The following is a 20,391-nucleotide window of genomic DNA, read 5'->3' on the forward strand; positions in this document are numbered from 1 at the left end:
GAAGAAGCAGAACCTGAGGAAGGAGATGATTCTGCGTCTGACCTCGATAGTGATCATGATGAGGATTAGATCGCTTAGCATGTAGTGGGAAGACTAATGTATCACCTTTATTTATGTAATGGACCTGTAGTTCCAAGTAGGCATTAGTAATCGGACTATCATGTAATGTTAATCGCACGTTTGGGTAAACGTCAATGCAATTCCTGTACTTTGTCGTGAATCACGCTTTAAATTGCATGCGTTATGAGCACGATAAGTGGTCAAATTGGTGATGTCATGTTGCGAGAATGAATTATTATGCCTCTGTTTTTATTGTGCTTTTGAGAATTTTCTCCAGTAATTTCAGTTTGGCATGAGTACCTAATTCATCTGCAATCTCTTGGCATCGACCAATAATCGCTTATTGTTGCAACTTCGCAGATGACGCGCACCCGTGCTGGAGCTAGTGGCAGCCAGGATGGCAACCAGGATGACTTGCCACCCCCACCGCCACCGTCTGCTCAGGAATTCTTTGCCCAGTTCCTAGGGAGCCAGAGGACAATGGAAGAAGCTTTGCGCCTTATCGCGCAAAACACTGCTCGTGGCCACCCACAGCAACCAGGGGCCGAGCCAAATCAGCACAGTTCATTCAAGGAGTTTCTGGACACAAAGCCTCCGATTTTCAAGGTGGCTGAGGAACCACTGCAGGCCAATGAGTGGCTAAATACAATCGAGCAAAAATTCCGTCTGCTAAGGGTCACCGAACACCTGAAAGCAGAATATGCTTCTCATCAATTGCAAGGACCAGCAGGAATCTGGTGGACGCACTTTCTGTCGTCTCTGCCTGCTAATGCGAGAGTGACATGGGAACAATTCAAGATGGCTTTTAGGGGACACCATATTCCCCCGGGCCTGATGCGCATGAAAGCAGCAGAATTTATGAGGCTCACTCAGGGAACCAAGTCACTCATAGAATATATGCACGCATTCAACAACTTGTCAAGATATGCTCCAAGTTTTGTGGATACTGAAGAGAAAAAGATTGAGAGTTTCAAGCGAGGTCTGGGTACCAAATTAATGAAGACTATGGCAAACTCTCGATGTGCCACGTACAATGAGTCTATTAGTGATGCCTTGACCCAAGAAAACCACAACAACATGCATGCAGTTGCTAAAGGTCGCAAGAGGGCCTATGAGGCCGGTGCATCCGGATCTTTCCAGTCAAAAGCGCCTATCACAGCTAGGCCACAATTCCGTCCACCTACACCCAAGTTCAGGCCTCCACCACCGAAAGTTCAGAATAACAGGCCACAGAAACCATTTCGTAAGGCGTTCACTATTGCCTTACCAAAAGGGAATGGTAATCAGGACAGCTCCACCGGATTTAGAAGTAATCAACCTTGTTTCAACTGCAACCAACTGGGTCATTGGTCCAAGGAGTGCCCCCATCCCAAGAGGAATGGCAACCCAAATCAGAACAATCAGAGGCAGGTGAATGCCAGGGCACGTCAGGGACAAGTGCATTATACCGCTGTAGAGGAAGTGCCCGCCGGAGAAGTTGTCACGGCTGGTATGTTTCTCGTCAACAAGCATCCCGCTGTTGTTTTATTTGATTCGGGAGCTTCTCATTCATTTATGAGTCAAGCATTTGCATCTAGACATGATCAAGAAATAATTGAAGTAAGCAAAGGGGGTTTTAACATAAGTTCAGCAGGGGGAACTGTTACTACCAAAAAGATAGTAAAAAATGTACTCATTTTGATCCAAGGGCGGGAGTACACCACAGATTTGATAATATTGCCGGGTTTGTCGATAGGTGTAATCTTAGGCATGAATTGGATGAAGTATCATGGTGCTCTTATTGACACTAGCACCCGTACCATTATGTTGCGAGAACCCACGGGAAGGAATGCTTTTCTAGTTCCACTCTCCCACGATTTTGAACCCCAACATTTAGCCTGTGCTATCCAAGCCACCACGATATGTGATATCCCAGTGGTTTGTGAGTTTCCGGATGTATTTCCAGAGGAATTACCAGGTCTACCACCGGATAGGGACGTGGAATTTAAGATCGAATTAGTGCCAGGTACCGCACCCATATCCAGAAGGCCCTATAGAATGCCACCCAATGAGTTAGCAGAACTCAAGGTTCAATTGCAAGATCTATTGGACAAAGGTCTTATCCAACCTAGTTCATCTCCGTGGGGATGTCCAGCACTGTTTGTGAAAAAGAAGGATAAGTCACTGAGGATGTGTGTAGATTACAGACCACTCAATGCTGTGACCATCAAGAACAAATATCCATTACCCCGCATTGACATCTTGTTCGATCAGCTAGCAAAGGCAAAAGTATTCTCCAAAATTGACTTAAGATCAGGTTACCATCAGATAAAGATCAGACCGGAGGATATACCTAAAACGGCTTTCTCTACTAGGTACGGCTTATACGAGTACTTGGTTATGTCTTTCGGACTAACAAATGCTCCAGCCTACTTTATGTACCTAATGAACTCGGTATTCATGCCCGAACTTGATAAGTTCGTGGTCGTGTTTATCGATGACATATTGATTTATTCAGAAACTGAGTCAGATCATGAAGAGCATTTGAGGATTGTCCTATCTAGACTGAGGGAGCATAAGCTATATGCCAAGTTTAGCAAATGTGAATTTTGGATGAGCAAAGTACCTTTCTTAGGTCACATATTATCAAGAGATGGAATCTCAGTAGACCCATCAAAAGTACAAGAGGTCATGGATTGGAAAGCCCCAACTTCGGTGCATGAAGTTCGGAGTTTCCTAGGGTTAGCAGGATACTATCGTCGGTTTGTTCCAGACTTCTCAAAGATAGCTAAGCCTATGACCAGACTACTTCAGAAAGATGAGAAATACAAGTGGACACCAGAATGTGAAACAGCTTTTCACACTCTCAGAACTTTGTTGACTACAGCGCCAGTGCTAGCACAACCAGACATTGAGAAGCCTTTTGATGTATTTTGCGATGCATCAGGAATAGGTTTAGGATGTGTACTTATGCAAGAAGGGAGAGTAATTGCATATGCCTCTCGGCAACTAAGAAAACATGAAGTCAACTACCCTACACATGATTTGGAACTTGCAGCCGTTGTTCATGCACTAAAGATATGGAGACATTACTTGCTGGGCAATATATGTCATATCTATACTGACCACAAAAGCCTCAAGTATATCTTTACCCAGCCAGAACTGAACATGAGACAACGTAGATGGTTGGAATTGATTAAGGACTATAATTTGGAAGTGCACTACCATCCAGGTAAAGCTAATGTAGTAGCCGATGCACTTAGTCGGAAGTCCCATTGCAACACTATGGAAGCACTATTGGAAGATGGATTCAACTTGCTACATCCTGCTGTACTACACAATATCACAGTCAGTTGTTCGCTTGAGGGCAGAATCATAGAGCTACAGCAGACAGATGTAGGAATAAGTCACATCAAAAGAAAAATGCAAGAGCAAGAAACCAAACATTTTAGATTGGACGAAAGAGGTGTATTATGGTTTGAGGACCGACTAGTGGTGCCAAAAGACCGTGAGCTAAGGAATCAAATTTTAGAAGAAGCTCACTCGTCCAAATTGTCTATCCACCCGGGTAGTAGTAAAATGTATCAGGATCTAAGAAACTATTTTTGGTGGACTAAGATGAAGAAAGAGATCGCAGCCTATGTTGCTAGGTGTGATAACTGCAGTAGAGTGAAAGCCGTCCATATGAAAACCGCTGGATTACTTCAGCCATTGCCTATTCTAGGATGGAAATGGGAGGAAATCAGCATGGACTTTATCACAGGCCTTCCAACAACGCCCCAAGGTCACGATTCAATCTGGGTCATTGTTGATCGTCTCACCAAGTCAGCCCATTTTGTACCAGTTCACACAACATATCACGCGGGTAAATACTCTGAGTTATATGTTTCCCAGATCATGAAACTGCATGGAGTACCCAGGACCATAATCTCAGATAGAGGACCACAGTTCATAGCTCGTTTCTGGGAGCACTTGCACCAAGCTTTGGGAACCAAGCTAATCAGAAGTTCAGCTTATCATCCGCAAACTTCAGGACAGACAGAGCGAGTGAACCAAATCCTAGAAGATTTACTTAGGGCTTGTGTTATATCTTTAAAAGGTTCATGGGAGAAATGGTTACCTTTAGCTGAATTCTCCTATAACAACAGTTATCAAGCGAGTATCAAGATGGCTCCATTTGAAGCCTTGTATGGCAGAAAGTGTAGAACTCCATTGAATTGGATTGAGCCCGGTGAAAGGAGATATTTTGGTATTGATTTTGTCAATGAAGCCGAAGAACAAGTACGTATCATCCAACAACACATGAAAGCAGCTCAATCAAGACAGAAGAGTTATGCCGATCGAAGAAGAAGACCACTAACTTTTGAAGTAGATGACTATGTGTACTTGAGAGTATCACCCATGAAAGGTGTGAAGAGATTTGGGATGAAAAAGAAGCTTTCACCAAGATATGTAGGGCCATACAAAATATTGGAACGAAAAGGAAATGTTGCGTATAAGCTACAACTACCACCAGAGATGAGTGCAATCTTTGATGTGTTCCATGTGTCTCAGCTAAAGAAATGTCTTCGAGTACCGGAAGAAACTATTGCACCCACCAACGTGCAACTTCAATCGGATTTGACCTATGAAGAAAAGCCAATTTGAGTATTAGAAGAGATGGAGAGAGTAACAAGGAGTAAGATTATTAAGTTCTATAAGGTGGTGTGGAACAATCACAGTGAACAAGATGCTACATGGGAAAGAGAAGATTATCTGCAAGAAGTTTATCCCGCCTTTTTCCAAGAATGGTAGGTCTTGCAAATCTCGGGATGAGATTTTTATAAGGGGGAGGGGCTGTAACACCTCGGGTGTTAGCCTTGCATAACTTGACTTGCATAACATGAGCATGAGCATCAAGCATTCATGAATCATCATTTACAATTGAAACATCTGATCGAAACATATGAAACATTACTTGTTATCTCATGTTTCTTAGAACATGCATATGATCATGTGCAAATAAATGCAAGTGGTTAGTGCTAGTCACCAAAACACCTTAGCTATACTTAGGTTAACAAAAGGAACCTTGTTCATGAAGGCCACATTTCATGACCAAGCACTTAAGTGATATTTCATGTAATTCCTTTCAATAGCTATATGAGTGACTACTACATGAAATGCTTTAATGACCTTGCAAATTGTTTAAACATGCTTAGGATATCATTAGGAACCACTTTGGTATTTAGTGCTAGGGCTAGTTTGGTCATTTAGCCATGGTTTGAATGTGTATCATGATTTCAAAGTGACATGTTTGACTAAAGTTGAACTAGGTGTTAGGGACCTTGCATGGAGGAGTTCACTAAAGCAAAGTTGTAGTGTTTGACATAAGGAACAACTTTTATTTTTATGTCATGAACTGATTTAGCTTCTAACATGTTTGAATTGGACTCACAAAAATCAGCTTTTCACTGTTTTCAACACTTCAAAAATTTTCTAAGTGTTTGCTCACTAACAGCCTGACAGCCGGACTTTGGAATGAAATAACTCGAGTTTGGTTGAGTGTTGGAGCATGATCTTTTAATAACATTTGTAGCTGGTACTTAGGACTACAAAAGTCGTTTAGATCATTTACGAGTTGGAGCCACGGATTAGCAGTTAAATCAACGAGAAAACTCGTCGTCAGGCTCGGCCATCACGTTTCTGACGAAACTAAATCGCGACGTCAATGGCCGACCGGCTTCAGACATCGCGCGCCGCGTGTCCCCGGCGGCGGCCGCGCGTCGCCAGCGCCCTGACCGCGCAGGCCACGCCGCGCCTGGGCGCGCCTTCATCACCGCCCGCACCCGCCCGAGTCGCCCCGCGCTCCCATTTCCCTTCTGGCGTCCCTTCTTCCTCGCAGCAGCAGCCGCCGAGCTCTCAGAGCCCCGCCGTTCCGCCATGGCCGCCGCCGTCGTCGCGGGTGGCGACGATAGGGCCGGCCAAGTATACCAATCAATGCGCTAGGTCGTGTAGGTCGTATGGTGATGATGTCACCGTCGGCGAAGCTCGCCGTCGACGAGCCGCAGCCGCGCAGTGCCCAGCAGCGCCGCTGCTCTGCTCCGTGTCACTGACGCGTGGGGTCCCCTGACCAGCGGGTCCCACCTGTCAGCGACGGCAGCAGTGAAGGCTAACTCATTTTGAATCCAGTTTTTGAATTGTTTTGTGAAATTTGTATCTTTAGTTTGGTAGCTCCAAAAATTGTGAAATAAATTTGTAAGTGTTCCTTAGGAAGTGTAGTATTTAAGAAAAATATGTTCTTGGCTTCAACAGTAGAAATTTCTGGAGATTTAAATAGGGATTTCAAATGTGCTTTTGAATGCATTCAAATTTGTTTATTTTATATCTAGAGTTCCTGTGCTCCAAAAATTATGAAATTTTTGTGGTAAGCTAGTATTAGCATACATGAGCTTGGATAAAAATTTGAGGACCAGTGCATGTGTAGATCTATAGTTATAGATTTTTCCTTTATAAATAGTTAATCCTTGCATGAATTTTTATAAATTAATTATGAGTCCAAAATTCCTGAAATTTGTTGGAGGTGATACTAGTACCATATGGATGTGAGGAAAAATAAGAAATCTGTTGCTTGACACTTTTCAATAAGATTTTCCATTTATGCTATTTCAAGCCTTGCTGCCTTATCATTTTTATATAGAATGTTCTACTTAGTAAAATGACATGAAATTTTTATGGTAGTCCTTTGATAGCATTGGTAAGGCTCTGTAAATTTTTGAGAATTTATTAAGCACATCTGATATATATTTATTATTTAACCTAGATATCTAAATAAAATAATAAAGGCAATTTAATAAATAGTTTGGGCTTCACCATTATATCATCTTAACTGTAATTAGTATGCTTACACTGTTGGTAGGTTCTAGTTTGTCAAATTGTGAATGATTACATAAAGTAGAAGTATTCTTACTTTATATTGCATGTTAAATCATTTCCGGACTGATTCTAGAGTGTGAGGAGTTACATGTTGAAACTGATGTAGACTGTAAAAATGGTTAATAACAAAGTTGTAGAGAATTTTATAAGCTTTCCAGAAAGTCCAGGATCACTGCTTTTGGAGTTGTAGAACTCCTGTTATGAGTGAAACAAGTAGCTACTATTTGTGGCCTAGTCGATGCATTGTAGAAGTAGTTAAGTAGTAATCGAGAAGAGATATGCACCTACTCAAACAACAGGATGCACTTGTTAACATATATGCATTCGTAATACTTATACCCTACTCATGCATCTAGGATCGGAGGAAGAGATCACGTTGCTGGAATTCGAAGAAGCAGAGGAAGGGAACCCGCAGGAGGATCCGCAAGCCGCAGCTCCCGAAGGCGTGGAGCAGAACCCTGAAGAGCTTCCGGAGTGCCCTGACCATCGCCCTACTTCCTTTCTGCGAGGCAAGCCCCGGAGCATTATAAGTCTCCCAGTAATTTACAAATGGTTACTTACGTACTTATGATTGATGCATTAGGTTATAAGAGTTGAATGAAACCACTTGATGCATGTACAATCCTTGTCCAGACATTATCCCTTAACCGGTATAGGTCCAGGATCGAATATATATGCTTAGCCATGCTTAGACCGGTAGAAGTCGGGTGATGTCCTGTCACCTGCGAGATATAGGTGGATATCGGAGCAAGGTTGGCTATATCTGCTATCGTAGAACAGAACCATGAGGTAAAAGTAAATTGAGACCGGACGGGAGGTCGATAGAAAAGCAACAAGGCATGGAGGTCTTGGGTGTGGATCTATCCCCGTCTGTGTCGCTCAAGGACCGTACCGTTGTTGGAACTTCTGACAAGATTGAACGCATGCCTCTCACTTAGCTGGCCGGATAATTCGTTCCGACCGCGAAGCCGAGTAATTCAACTCAGGCCGGGAATCGTTCTGTTGTGCGCTCCTTCCGGGGAACGATCAGACTGAGCCCAAGGGCAGGCTTGGCCTGAGCATCCTGGCATCTGGTGTTCCAGATTGTGCGGCGCAGTACGAACCCGCGAAATGTGTACCGGAGTTGTACCAAAGGTGACCTAAGACTATCATGGCTGATAGATCTGGGTTTGTGTTAGGAATAAATTCCCAGCTGGTGAAAATCGATTCGAATCGCCGTCTCTCCCGGATAGTGAGAAACTTGGCTAGCTCCAACATCGTAGCAACTGTGTTATGAAACATGATGGTTCGGATGAATATGGAATTACAATACCTGCTATGGTTACTATTGTATGATTCTAAATAATATACCACATGTTTGGCACAGGGTAGTTGCTAATCTAGAAACAGATAGTTATAATTAACTTGATAAAGGAATCACAAGTGTACAAAGATTAATTGCCTTTTTCGCAAAAATGTTGTCACGTTACATCCACTTATACAGCCTTGCATAATCCTTGGAGTCATTTTATTTCTGGTTCATGACGGGTAAGTCTAGCTGAGTACCTTCTTGTACTCAGGGTTTATTTTCCCATTGTTGCAGATGGCACTGTGTATCATGGTTATTGCAAGAGTTGCTTCTATCCCGCTGTGGATGAGGAGTAAGCCTTGGGCAGGCTTCCTTAGTAATTCCTATCTTTGCTTTTGTGGATCGTGATCTGGCATGGCACTGTATCAAACTACGTTGGAAACTTATCTTCGAACTTATTTGCTTCCGCTTTAATTATCAAACTTGGTTTGTAATAACTTTCTATTCGTACTCTGATGATGAAAAGTATCTGTGAACTTTATGTAATATGTGGCATGTATGTTGAATCCTGTACGATCTTGGTTGTTGTAAATCATTTATCGAGACCCGTCGCGGTACTCGACGGACTACCGGGTTTATATGGGTTCAAGTATGACAGTGCGACCGCTTGCGGATTGCCATTGTACTTGTATTCTTATAAATTGGTCGGTTCTGCGACAATGATGATGAAGATGATGAAGGACAGGGAGAGTACTATGATCATGAGTATGATGAGATTGGCATGTCCCAGCTTGGAGATGCACCCCAAGGAACTCAAGGCCCCTCCGGTTCTGGACGTCCACCTAGGACGCTCAGACCAGTGGACAGGTACACTCCAGGTACCTATCCGTTTGGGAGGGGAAAGCGTTACGCTCGCCGTCCACGTTAAGGTACAAGGAGCGATAAAAGATCCAAAGACTTCATATGCTTTATTTTGTGCATGGACTATGTATGCATTGGACCTTGTACTATGTTTGTTGATTGATGAAGCATATGTATGGACTATGTTGGATGTTGAATGTGTTGGACTATGTTGGATGCTTAATGTGTTGGACCTTATGTATGTATGGATGTTGAATGAATGTGTCTATCGGTGTGGTCATGTGTTATGTGAATGTGTGGAACGTCGCCATGTTTCATGTTTCCAGCTATTAAGGGCCTCCATCGCAACTCACAAGGAAGAAGGGGTGTCATCATCCCCATCCTCCATGTTATGATCAACCTCTGTTGGATCCACGTGACATGGCAAGCACGCAAAGGGGACGAAGCGACTTAGGAGAGTCGGGGAGCTAGCGAGCTCAGGTCCGCTGTTGGCACAAGGTCATCGTCGGCTGATTAGAGTAGTGGGCAATAGTGAAGCAAATCAAAGAAGAGATGATATATTTTGGTGAACCCAGGGGCTCGGCGTTTAGTCATTTGACACCGACCCCTGGTATATACTGGAAAACATTTCATCGAAGCGCCGAGGTGCCCAACCTCGACATTTAGTCATTTCACGCCGACCCCTGGTACATACTGGAAACCCTTGCATCGAAGCACCGAGGTGCCCAAGCTCGGCGTGCGGTAAATTGACGCTGAGCCATGAACCTCGGCGTGTTACGACTAAGCACCGAGGTTCGGCCCAAACTGGGCCACGGCCATTGCCAAACCCTAGGGTTGGCGTGGGCCGACTCGACGCCGAGCCTCAGCCCAACTCGCAAACGGCCAAGCCAAACCCTAGGGTCGGCGTGGGATGACTAAACGCTGAGCCTCAGCCCACCTCACACACGGCCGAGCCAAACCCTAGGGTCGGCGTGGGCCGACTCAACGCCGAGCCTCAGCCCAACACGTAAACGCCGACCCAAACCATTTGGTATATGTTGCGATCCTATTTGCATGATTCAAATGAAAAATCTTTCTCAACGATTCCTCTTCGACTAACACGAGTTATACTAATAAGAGTAGACAAGTTATATTTATGTTTGTATGTTTGTTCCTGCAGGAAAAACCGATTGTTGGTTCGATTTCAATCCCCTATTTTTAGAGAGACTCAAATCTTTTTTTTAGTTTGGGAATCAACCATAGTACATGAAACTTAGAGGTAGGTAAACTGCAATTTATGAAATAGCGGAGGCACAACGATTACACTCACATCAAAAGTAACAATGGCATGTCGCAAACTAAACCTAGCATGCCTTAGGGGATTGAAAGAAACAAGTGATACAGACATTGCAAAGGGTACACACTCACATAAAAACTAACAATGGCATGTTGCAAACTAAACCTAGCATGCCTTACGAGATTGAAAAGAACAACTCATACAAGCATTCCACATTCGGATTGACTAACAAATGTTGGTCCTAATAATGCTCCCACATATTGAACTGAGTTGCGCCTTCCCCATAGTATCCTCCAGTTGACGGAGGCGGTGGTGGTGGCGGTGGCGGTGGAGAAGGAGGTCCGTCCTTCTTATGGTACGGGCACTCGCAGTACGGATTATTGCATAGTGCCTCCTCTGCATCATTGCTGTCGTCGTCGTCCGACTTGTCCCTGTTACCACTTCCAGGGCCATACTCTAGGTCAAAGATGCGTCCCTGTAGATATGTGATGTACTGTTGATGGGGATAGATAGGAGGAGGGTCGACCCATCTAGTGAAGCCACAGTTATCTAGACAGCTTGAATTCTGAAAACCCATCTACCAATAAGTACTACTAGAAACCAAATGCAACTCTAAAAAAGGAGAGAGTTCAAAGGCAATACAAATCCTCGCGGGCATCTGAAGAAACGACGGCCTCCACCGTCACAGTCGTTGTACATCTGCACAACGCAATCCAAACCGTGGCGGCATTTTGGCCAATCTTCAATGCGCTTCTCGTATGATCTAAGAGGTCTCTCACGGGTGAAGTCACTCTTCCTCTCCAAAGGAAATTCCTCTATTGCGTCTTCAAAAGAATTAGGACCCAGAGAACCCTCCCACACAATCGGAGGTCCCTTCCTCACCCCCTTTCCTCTCCCTCCGCCAAAACCCTTTCCACTCGAGGAACCTCCGCTCGACATTTGCTAAAACTAAACCAGAAAACAAGTTGTGTGGATGTGGAGCAAGACATGGAGCACTATATATAGAGATGAAGGCAGGTTCACCATGAATGCTACTTGACAAAAAACATGTGTGCGTACTCATTTATTGAATCTGCAAAGGCTAGATGCTTCATCTGAAAAGCCTACAACCATGACTGGTCATTTCATCTGAAAAGGCTACACCTGTGTTTTGTCACTTCATCTAAATGCAGTACATCACTCTGATATTAATTCATTGCGTATACGGATACAACAGTAAACGAATCTAGGCTTTTCAGTGAGTTTTCAAATAGACTTGTAGCCCTTTCAGTGACTGCAACAGTACTTGTAGCCCTTTCAGTGACTGCAACAACACAAGTAGTCTTTTCAGTGATACAAACAGTACCACTACAGTCTTAGGATAGTTAACGAAGTACATGGCATAAGACCATCTGAAATAAAATCATAGTGCATTACAACATAATAAAAAAAGTCCAGGGAATAAGTTCATCTGAAATAAAAGCAGAGTGCATTACAACATAGTAAAAAAAGTCCAGGGCTACACGACATCGCTCGTGAATGAACCAAATACCTACTGAGTGCAACGAGGCCACTTTCCCTTCCTCTCGGCATCGGGATTCTCCTCCATCGCTGCCTTCGCTCGGCGCACACGCTCAAGCTTCTTCTCCCTCTCCGCCCTGTACGCAGCAACACGCCTCCTTTCCTTCTCTTCCTTATGCTCCTTTTCTATAGCCTCCAGTCTGCGTCTCTGCTCAAACCTCTCTTTAACCTCCGCATCCCACTCCTTCAGGCCTTCTAGACGCTGCTTGTCCGACTCCTTGATCTCAGTGTCAATCCACTGCTCAAAGTCACACAGTGGTGGAACGGTCTGCAAGAAAAACAAATTGTTACAAAACAAATAAATAAGCAATACTTAATATCACAAGAAAATTAATTAACACAATAAAAATTTCTCACAAATGATGCACGGCGCTGTTGCTTTGTAGGTTCCCATACATAATTGGGACACATCCAGTACCTCTGCCTATATGTTTTCTCATCTTCAGAGATATCTACCTTGCAAGGATCACCACAAAAGCACATTGGTCGAGGAACACCTTCAGGGAGAGGCTTTAGGTCGTAGGGATTTGCCCTCTGGTGACCATAGCTACAATTGAAAGAATTTAGTCATATTAACGGAGAACCAAACCTAAACCTAGGGTTTTCTATTTGTTGCACAAATAATGAATAAACATTGGGATTACCTTGAAATACGAGCTTTACCACGCCTTGGCATCCTAACATTACGTAGAAAAAAAATCAATCCAAAGTACCTTGCAATGAATGTAAAGGTACTAACACTACATCACCATACCTCCCAAATAAGCTTTTCATTACAAACCCTAAATAAATTTGAATCCCAACAAACACAAAATTTAACTCAATGATTATAAACCATAACATATACAACAACAACAATACCAACAACCATACATTTGGGTCATTCAATCATTTGAACCACCATACATTGCACGAATGACATGAACATGAACCAAACCTATAATGCCAAGTTCAAAAACAAACGAATCTAAATGGATGAATTGAAAGAGGGGAAAGATGAGTACCTTGGCAAAACGCCTTGGTCATAACAAATTGAAATGTAATGACCAACAAATAAATAAAATACATAGTAACCCTAATGACCAACAAATAACTAACCCTAATGACACCTACAATAAACAAATAACCCTAATGACAAAAATAACTAGAAACCAAACTAACCTAACATGTTCATCACATAAAACAGTTAAACAACAATGCACTCAATCATCCTAAGCCATACATTTTACAAATGCAAACACAAATATACCAAATCACCAAACATCCATGATTCCACATGATTAGGGACAATGTAAGTACATCTACGCGGATAGAATGGAGGAGGGGAGGGACCATTACCTCGAGGAAGCTTCGGGAGACAAGATCCGGGCACCGGGGGTCGATTTTGGAGGTTAGAGTTTCGTGGGGGCCGTGGGGGATTTGGGAGCCATGGAGGAATGGAGGAGGGGAGGGAAGAAGAAGAAGGGGGCCTCGGCGCGGCCTAAAGGGTCCAGACCTCGGCGTTGAGTCGGGTCACGCCGAGGTCTGGAGGCTCGGCGTTAAGTGACCCAACGCCGAGCTTCTGGGCCACCGTGCTTTGTTGGGCCGCCTGGGCCGCGCTCCGGATGGGGCCAGAGCTCGGCGCGCAGTCCAACCGTGCCGAGGTTGGGGACTTGGCGTCGGCTGACACGACGCCGACGTCTCGGACCCACGCGCCAACGTGTCGACGACGACCCCGGTCGTCCGTGACGTGGCAATACCTCGGCGTCGAGTGACACGACGCCGAGCCTCATATCTCGGCGTCATGTGCTAAGACGCCTAAAAATGGTCTATTTTCAGAAAATGTTTTGTCGTTGGTATTTTTCTAAAAATTGTTTTCAAAAGAGACCAAAATACGAAAATTTCACATAGGAATCCACATGAACGCATGTCCTTGTATGCGGAACGCTGCGAACTGAACGAGATCATCACCACGCACGTCGTACACTGGTACTGCTATGCTATAAATAGAACGCACCTCCTGCTAGCTTCTCCAAACCACGCAAAACCATCGATCCCTCTCTAGCTAGGTAGTCCATCTCATACTTGCTGCTCTCAGCTAGCTAAGCTACCTAGCTAGAGCCCAGCCCCCAGGAGCGAGCGGGAGAGCTATAGCTAACAGCTCGTCGGTGTGTCGTCGTCCATGGGGAGCGCACCGGCCACCGTCCACGAGATGAGGCGTGCGCAGCGCGCGGATGGGCCAGCCGCCGTGCTCGGCATCGGCACGGCGAACCCGCCGACGTGCTTAGCCCAGGACGAGTACCCTGACTACTACTTCCGCGTCACCAACAGCGAGCACCTCACCGACCTCAAGGGCAAGCTCACCAGGATCTGCAACAAGTCCGGCATCAAGCAGCGCTTCATCCACCTCAACGAGGAGCTGCTCGCCGCCAACCCGGACTTCACCGACCGCACGCGGCCGTCCCTGGACGCGCGCGTGGACATCGCCTCCGCCGCCGTCCCGGAGCTGGCCGCGTCTGCCGCGGCCAAGGCCATCGCCGAGTGGGGACGCCCCGCCACCGACATCACCCACCTCGTCTTCAGCACCTACTCCGGCGCGCGCGCCCCGAGCGCCGACCGCCGCCTCGCGTCCCTGCTGGGACTCCGCTCCACGGTGTCCCGCACTATCCTCAACCTCCACGGCTGCTACGGCGGCGGCCGGTCGCTCCAGCTCGCCAAGGAGCTCGCGGAGAACAACTGCGGCGCGCGCGTCCTTGTCGCCTGCTCCGAGATCACGCTCATTGCCTTCTATGGGCCCCAAGGAGGCTGTGCCGACAACATCCTCGGCCAGGCTCTGTTCGGCGACGGCGCCGGCGCTGTCATCGTCGGCGCCGACCCCGTCGCCCCCGTCGAGCGCCCGCTGTTCGAGATGGCCTTTGCCTCGCAGACCACGATACCGGAGACCGAGGACGCCATCTCCATGCAGATCAACAAAGGTGGCATGGAGTACCACATCTCCAACCAGGTGCCTCGTCTTCTGGGGTGCAACGTGGAGCGCTGCCTTGTCGACGCGTTTCACGCGCTCGGCGTCAGCGCCGCATGGAACGACCTTTTCTGGGCGATCCACCCCGGCGGCCGTGCCATCCTGGACCACATCGAGGGAGTGCTCGGGCTGGACGACCGCAAGCTGGCGGCGAGTCGCCACGTGCTCAGCGAGTTTGGCAACATGAGTGGCACCACGGTGATCTTCGTGCTCGATGAGTTGCGCCGCCGTCGCGCAGCGACGACCAAGCAGGGAGGGGAGGCGCCGGAGTGGGGAGTGATGATGACTTTTGGACCGGGAATCACAATCGAGACCATGGTGCTCCACACCCCTAGCAACCTCGACCGGGAGGGAAATTAACAATTTAAACATCAACCAAAAGGACTATAACTTCTATATAAACATCAACCAAAAGGACTAACTTTTTTATATAAACCCCATAAGGTGGAGTGTTAAATTTGTTCCTTAATTGTCAGCGTGTTATTATATTGTTGTGTTATATTTATGTTTGTTTAGTCTATGCCTCTATATACCTATATATAATCTCCTATACAACTAAAAAAACAAAACGTAGACACTTTTTGGTGCGACGTTCCAACGTGGGCCCATGGTTCTGCCTGCTGTGATCCCGCACCCCTACGCCCATCCCTTGCATCGCCCGTGCGATTTGCCCCTAACTCAGTGTGTAAAATAAAGCAAATCTCTCTCCATCTTCATCTAAATAATGTGTTTTAGATTAGAAGATGCCTTCCAGGTTGCCTCATACTGTATTAGAAAGTTCTCTTAGATGAAACTTGTGAGTTAGTTTTAGAAGATGTCTGGCTGGATGCTTTATGAATTTGTTTGACGCTACACAATAAGATTTTGGTTCCTGAAAAGAAAAATACTACCTGATGGAGATGGAATCGCTTGCTTAGTGCTGATCAAACCAGAATTCAGCATCAGTAAGCACATATTCTAGATTAAGAATTTGTTTTATGGAGGTGCTTAGATGTTTAATAACTCTGGTCATGATACAACTTCCTTTGTTATTATTCTATTTACTTTTTGAGAAAGCAGTACTTATCTTCTGTTCCAGGAAAAATAGAGCACCAACAGCAGCATCTCCAACATCTCGAAAGTTTTCATTTAGTGTCGCCGCCGCTGTGATTTCTAGTTTTGATAAGCACATATGTTTATCAGTAGTTGAGGCTGCACAATTGTTGGAGGAGGCAAGGGCAGTTATGGAGTAGGAGTGCGGTGCTTCTCATCCTGATACTGTTGGTGTGTACATTAACCTTGTTGGAATCTATGATGCTATGCAAAGGTCGTGTCATAACTTGTTCTTCTGCAACCTAGAGTCATTTTTAGCAACTAAGACAATAGAACAACACTTAGCTGGTGCTTGAAAGCTCTAGGAGCTATTGCTTTTGGACACACCTCTGCTGCTGCATCAGGTTGCTATTGAATTTACCTGACCATGCTTGTCTGGTTGTTTCGTTTAGCTATTTTGGGGGGTGCACAAATTATACTTGCTACTAGACACTGACCATGCTTGCATTTTCATCTATAGTGCACAGATAGTTTCAGATGCACTTCCAAAGATTGTTCCTTATGTGCTCATATGAACGCCGGAGTTGTGGCCAAGTGCAGTGTAAGCTACATTCTACCTGCTATGTGTTTGTTAAAATGACAGCACATAACTAGATGCTATATTAGCCCTCCTAATTTAGAACACATGTTTGTGCCAGTTCACCCCTCCCATTAACTACCATCTCCACCACATGGTTCAGTGCCATACTATCAAGCAAGATGGCATATTCAGATTTCGTGAAATACACTAACAAATATGTAGTTTCTTGTATTATGACTCTATCCTTTAAAACTTCATTCGTGTCAAGATATCAACTATTCTATTTTTTAGTTCCAAGTAGAATGAATATGAAAACTATATCCAGAAAAGGTATGCATACACAAAGATAAGTATTGAATTTGATTTAATTCAAAACATCGCTTTAGATAGTGGTTTTGGTTTTATAAAAGTACATATTTCATTTTTTTTACTGGAGTGTCCAGATGTCTGCTGCCGTTAGTGTTCGTAGGAAATGTAATATGTAATGTTTGCAACTGTAACCTCGGGCAGGATGCATCGAAGGTGGCCCTGGGCGAGGAGGCTGACACAGTATGAACCTGGAAGGAGGTCAAGCCTGCAAGCAAGGTCGCTGACATCTCCAATCATGGAAGAGCAAGGATGCCCTTGCTAGGACCCAATCTATGAGCTCACAACGGTTACTGTGGGTGAAACTGAAACCTACCTCTCAAGGTACTTCTGATTTTGGTAGTAATTTTAAGAAATTAACTACAGTATGGATTGACTATTTATGATGCATTGTTTTGGTGGAGGTGAAATTTTATGATGTATTGAGCATTTAGTTTCCGAATCCACAATTTTTTCATTTAAACTCTGTATTTTATTTGTGCCATTTGAAGAAAATAACCATTGCGATTAGTATTTCGTATATGAGTTCCCAAATATTTCTTTTGGCTGCTACTAAGTGTGAAGATCATCTTTACTAACACACTATTTTTTTAACTGTAACTCTTGCTTCATAAGTACGTATCTACATTTTCTTTATGTTGAGATAGTATTGGCATTTACTTTATGTTGAAATAGTATTGGCAATCTGCATTTTTTCCAACACAAGACCTGAAGGATCAGCAAGAGCCGTTCCTCTTTGATGAAATGCTGGCATGAACACCTGCAGGGTCGTGGTGTTCCTGGAGGGTGCTGGAAACATGCATGATATCATCCTTGATGGCTCCTTCATGCTTCTGGTGACACAACAGAGTGAGCTTTTAGCCATCTTTGTTGATCCATAAAGGCATGGTTATGAAAAATTAGGAGCACCATCCCCAGTTTTATTTGTTATATACATCAGTTAAAAAGGAAATTTGGATCACTGATAAATGGATGTAGCTTAATGTTTTTAACGCAGCTAAATAATGATTATAGAGAGCTTTTAAGTTTCATTGGAATGGATGTGATGGTACGAGTGTTTTCCTTGCTAAATTGGATGGTTTGGTTGTGCAAAATAAGGTTATGCAGAGATCTATATATATTTGGTTCGGTTGGAGAGGGTGTATATTAATTTTCTCACTGTTAAATTGAAGCTTCTTAACATACTGAGAGTAATACAAATATACTAACCATCAGATTCACTAATATGTATCTAACTTCCTTTTCATTAGCTTTTATTTGTTTCATTAATTTTTCACTGTCATGCCCTTGTTTTTTTACTTGTGCAGCTATTATTATTATTATTATTACTATTACTATTATTATTATTATTATTATTATTATTATTATTATTATTATTATTATTATTATTATTATCATCATCATCATTATTATTATTATTATTATTATTATTATTATTATTATTATTATTATTATTCCCTTTCTGAAACTAAGGTCGCTAATTGCAACTAGCAGCCTATGCAAGCTTGTCAAAATGGCAGATCATGACCAGCTATGTGAGCACACTGGCGGTGTCGTCCCAATAGGCAGTGACTGTTCATATGGTAATTTTTGTGCTTGCATTATGAACAATTGTGGCTAGAGTTGGTGACCCCGTCATGCCATCCGCCCTTCCCGTGAACCCGAGCATCGTGTCCGGTCCTAGGTGTTGAGAAGAATTGCAATTGTAATCATGAATCACATATTTTAATCTGCTTCAAGGCAATGCAAGTTATTTCTAGATTTACGTCAGCCTGCAAATTCCACAGTGAGGCATGTGGTTATGGCATTCAAATTTGAACTATGATTTGGTTTACAAGATTGATTTATTAACTAGCCGCGCTTCTAGGATATTTGGGGTTAAATTTATTTTTGATTAATTCATGTATATGAAGACTAACTGATGTGCTGCTAATGTACTAGGCTACTGGGAAATTTGGGTTTAAATTTATTCTTATTTAATTCATGTATATGACGACGAACTGATGTTCCACTAAGGTATCAGGCTAAGAGAAAGAGAAGATCAGTAAACCAGCAAACTCCATTAATGAAACATGCAGCAATGACCTTACTTGTCAAATTAAAATTATACTATGAAACCACTTATATTTTGACAGAAAGACAATTTTGGAAGAGAGAAATAGTAGTGCACCGCCTTCACCTTTTACCACGGTTGGCTCTAGAAAATCATCCAATGAGCCACTATACTGTTTTAACCACGTTTATAAACCCTGCTTGATATATGTTTAATTTGAGAATTAGTTTTTTAATGCCTAATTTGGTAATGGAATCGCTATATAATGGACTTGCATATTGTGCCATGTACCCATTGTAAATGTTTTTGCTTGCTACCCCGTATGGGTATGTTGAAATAAAATCATGCATGGGGCTATTTCTCGTATTGTCATAATGTTAGAAAGGTAACAATACAAGTTTCTAAACTCACAAGAACATATGTGATGTTCCTTCTCTAACGCATTTTTTTGCCTTCATCTTAAGTAGGCCCAGATTGCAATCCTGTAATGGCAAGGCGGCGGCAACACTAAAGACACGAGTACACGAGCGTGGTGAGGGTGGAGCTCTGTTAGAGATGCAAACATGTGGATCTAGGGTTAAGAAGAGCGGTGTTGGTATGGAATTTGTCTTATATGAGAACAAATTAAAATCTCAGTGTATCAATTTATTATGAGGGAATTTAGACATTTGGTATCATCTACCTAGGAGGCTTTTTGGGAGAATGACATACACGTTCAAACTTGAATCATCATTGTATTATTTTGTTGGACAACATTATCGTGCAAAAAAACCCTCGGGTCATCAGCCGAACCCTACGACCCCTTCCCTCCAAATGCCACTCCCTGCTGACCCCACCTCAGCGATTCTTAGAAAATGCCACCTGACAATTAGCGTTCAATCACGCTCCCTCCCCATCCGCACGATCCCTCTCCCTCACGCCTCCGCGCTTGCCCACGCCGTCGCCGCAAGCCCGTGCCAAGAAGGAGAAGGCCCGCTGACGGAGCGCCGAGAAGCAGAAGGACCATCGAGAAGGCGCTCGCTCGACGTCGTCGTTCACACCCGTGCCGTCGTCCTTGCTCCGCCCCGATCAGCCGAATATCCTAAAGCCACACATATTTATACGGTGAGTATAACATACTTTGTTATTAGGTTTTGTGATAGATTTTTCAAGACACGCAGTATTACCCATGTGACAGGCATTAATATTTACATATATACTCGAACCTGTGTACATGATGGTATGGAGATGCGGCGGAACTTATTCGTGGATTTATTGGTGCACGAAAGAAATGGACATCGGAGATTTCTTTCTACCGATATAAAACATTATCTTAGCCGCATCAAGGAAATGTCTATACATTAGAGTTGGTGAGCCTACGATGCCGCACTATCTATGACTGTGTTTATTTCATGAACTTTGCTATTTGGATTAAATGTCACTT

At 43.9% G+C, this 20,391-nt stretch overlaps 1 protein-coding gene across 7 annotated transcripts; it reads left to right on the forward strand.

Moving 5' to 3' along the window:
- The first annotated feature begins 13,970 nt into the window (after window positions 1-13,970).
- On the forward strand, window positions 13,971-19,820 carry LOC136463546 (bisdemethoxycurcumin synthase-like). 7 transcript variants are annotated; one of them, XM_066462531.1, is made up of 4 exons: window positions 13,971-17,239; window positions 17,682-17,764; window positions 18,410-18,498; window positions 19,436-19,820. In XM_066462531.1, the coding sequence occupies exon 1, from the start codon at window positions 14,098-14,100 to the stop codon at window positions 15,295-15,297; it is 1,200 nt and encodes a 399-aa protein (XP_066318628.1). In that variant the 5' UTR covers window positions 13,971-14,097; the 3' UTR covers window positions 15,298-17,239; window positions 17,682-17,764; window positions 18,410-18,498; window positions 19,436-19,820. The 7 variants fall into 7 exon arrangements, with proteins under 7 accessions (XP_066318628.1, XP_066318631.1, XP_066318629.1 ...); XM_066462534.1 differs by having other exon boundaries at window positions 18,407-18,498; window positions 19,436-19,453; XM_066462532.1 differs by lacking the exon at window positions 18,410-18,498.
- Window positions 19,821-20,391: the final 571 nt, after the last annotated feature.

This window comes from Miscanthus floridulus, chromosome 7 (genome assembly GCF_019320115.1).
Source record: "Miscanthus floridulus cultivar M001 chromosome 7, ASM1932011v1, whole genome shotgun sequence".
NCBI classification, from domain to species: domain Eukaryota; kingdom Viridiplantae; phylum Streptophyta; class Magnoliopsida; order Poales; family Poaceae; genus Miscanthus; species Miscanthus floridulus.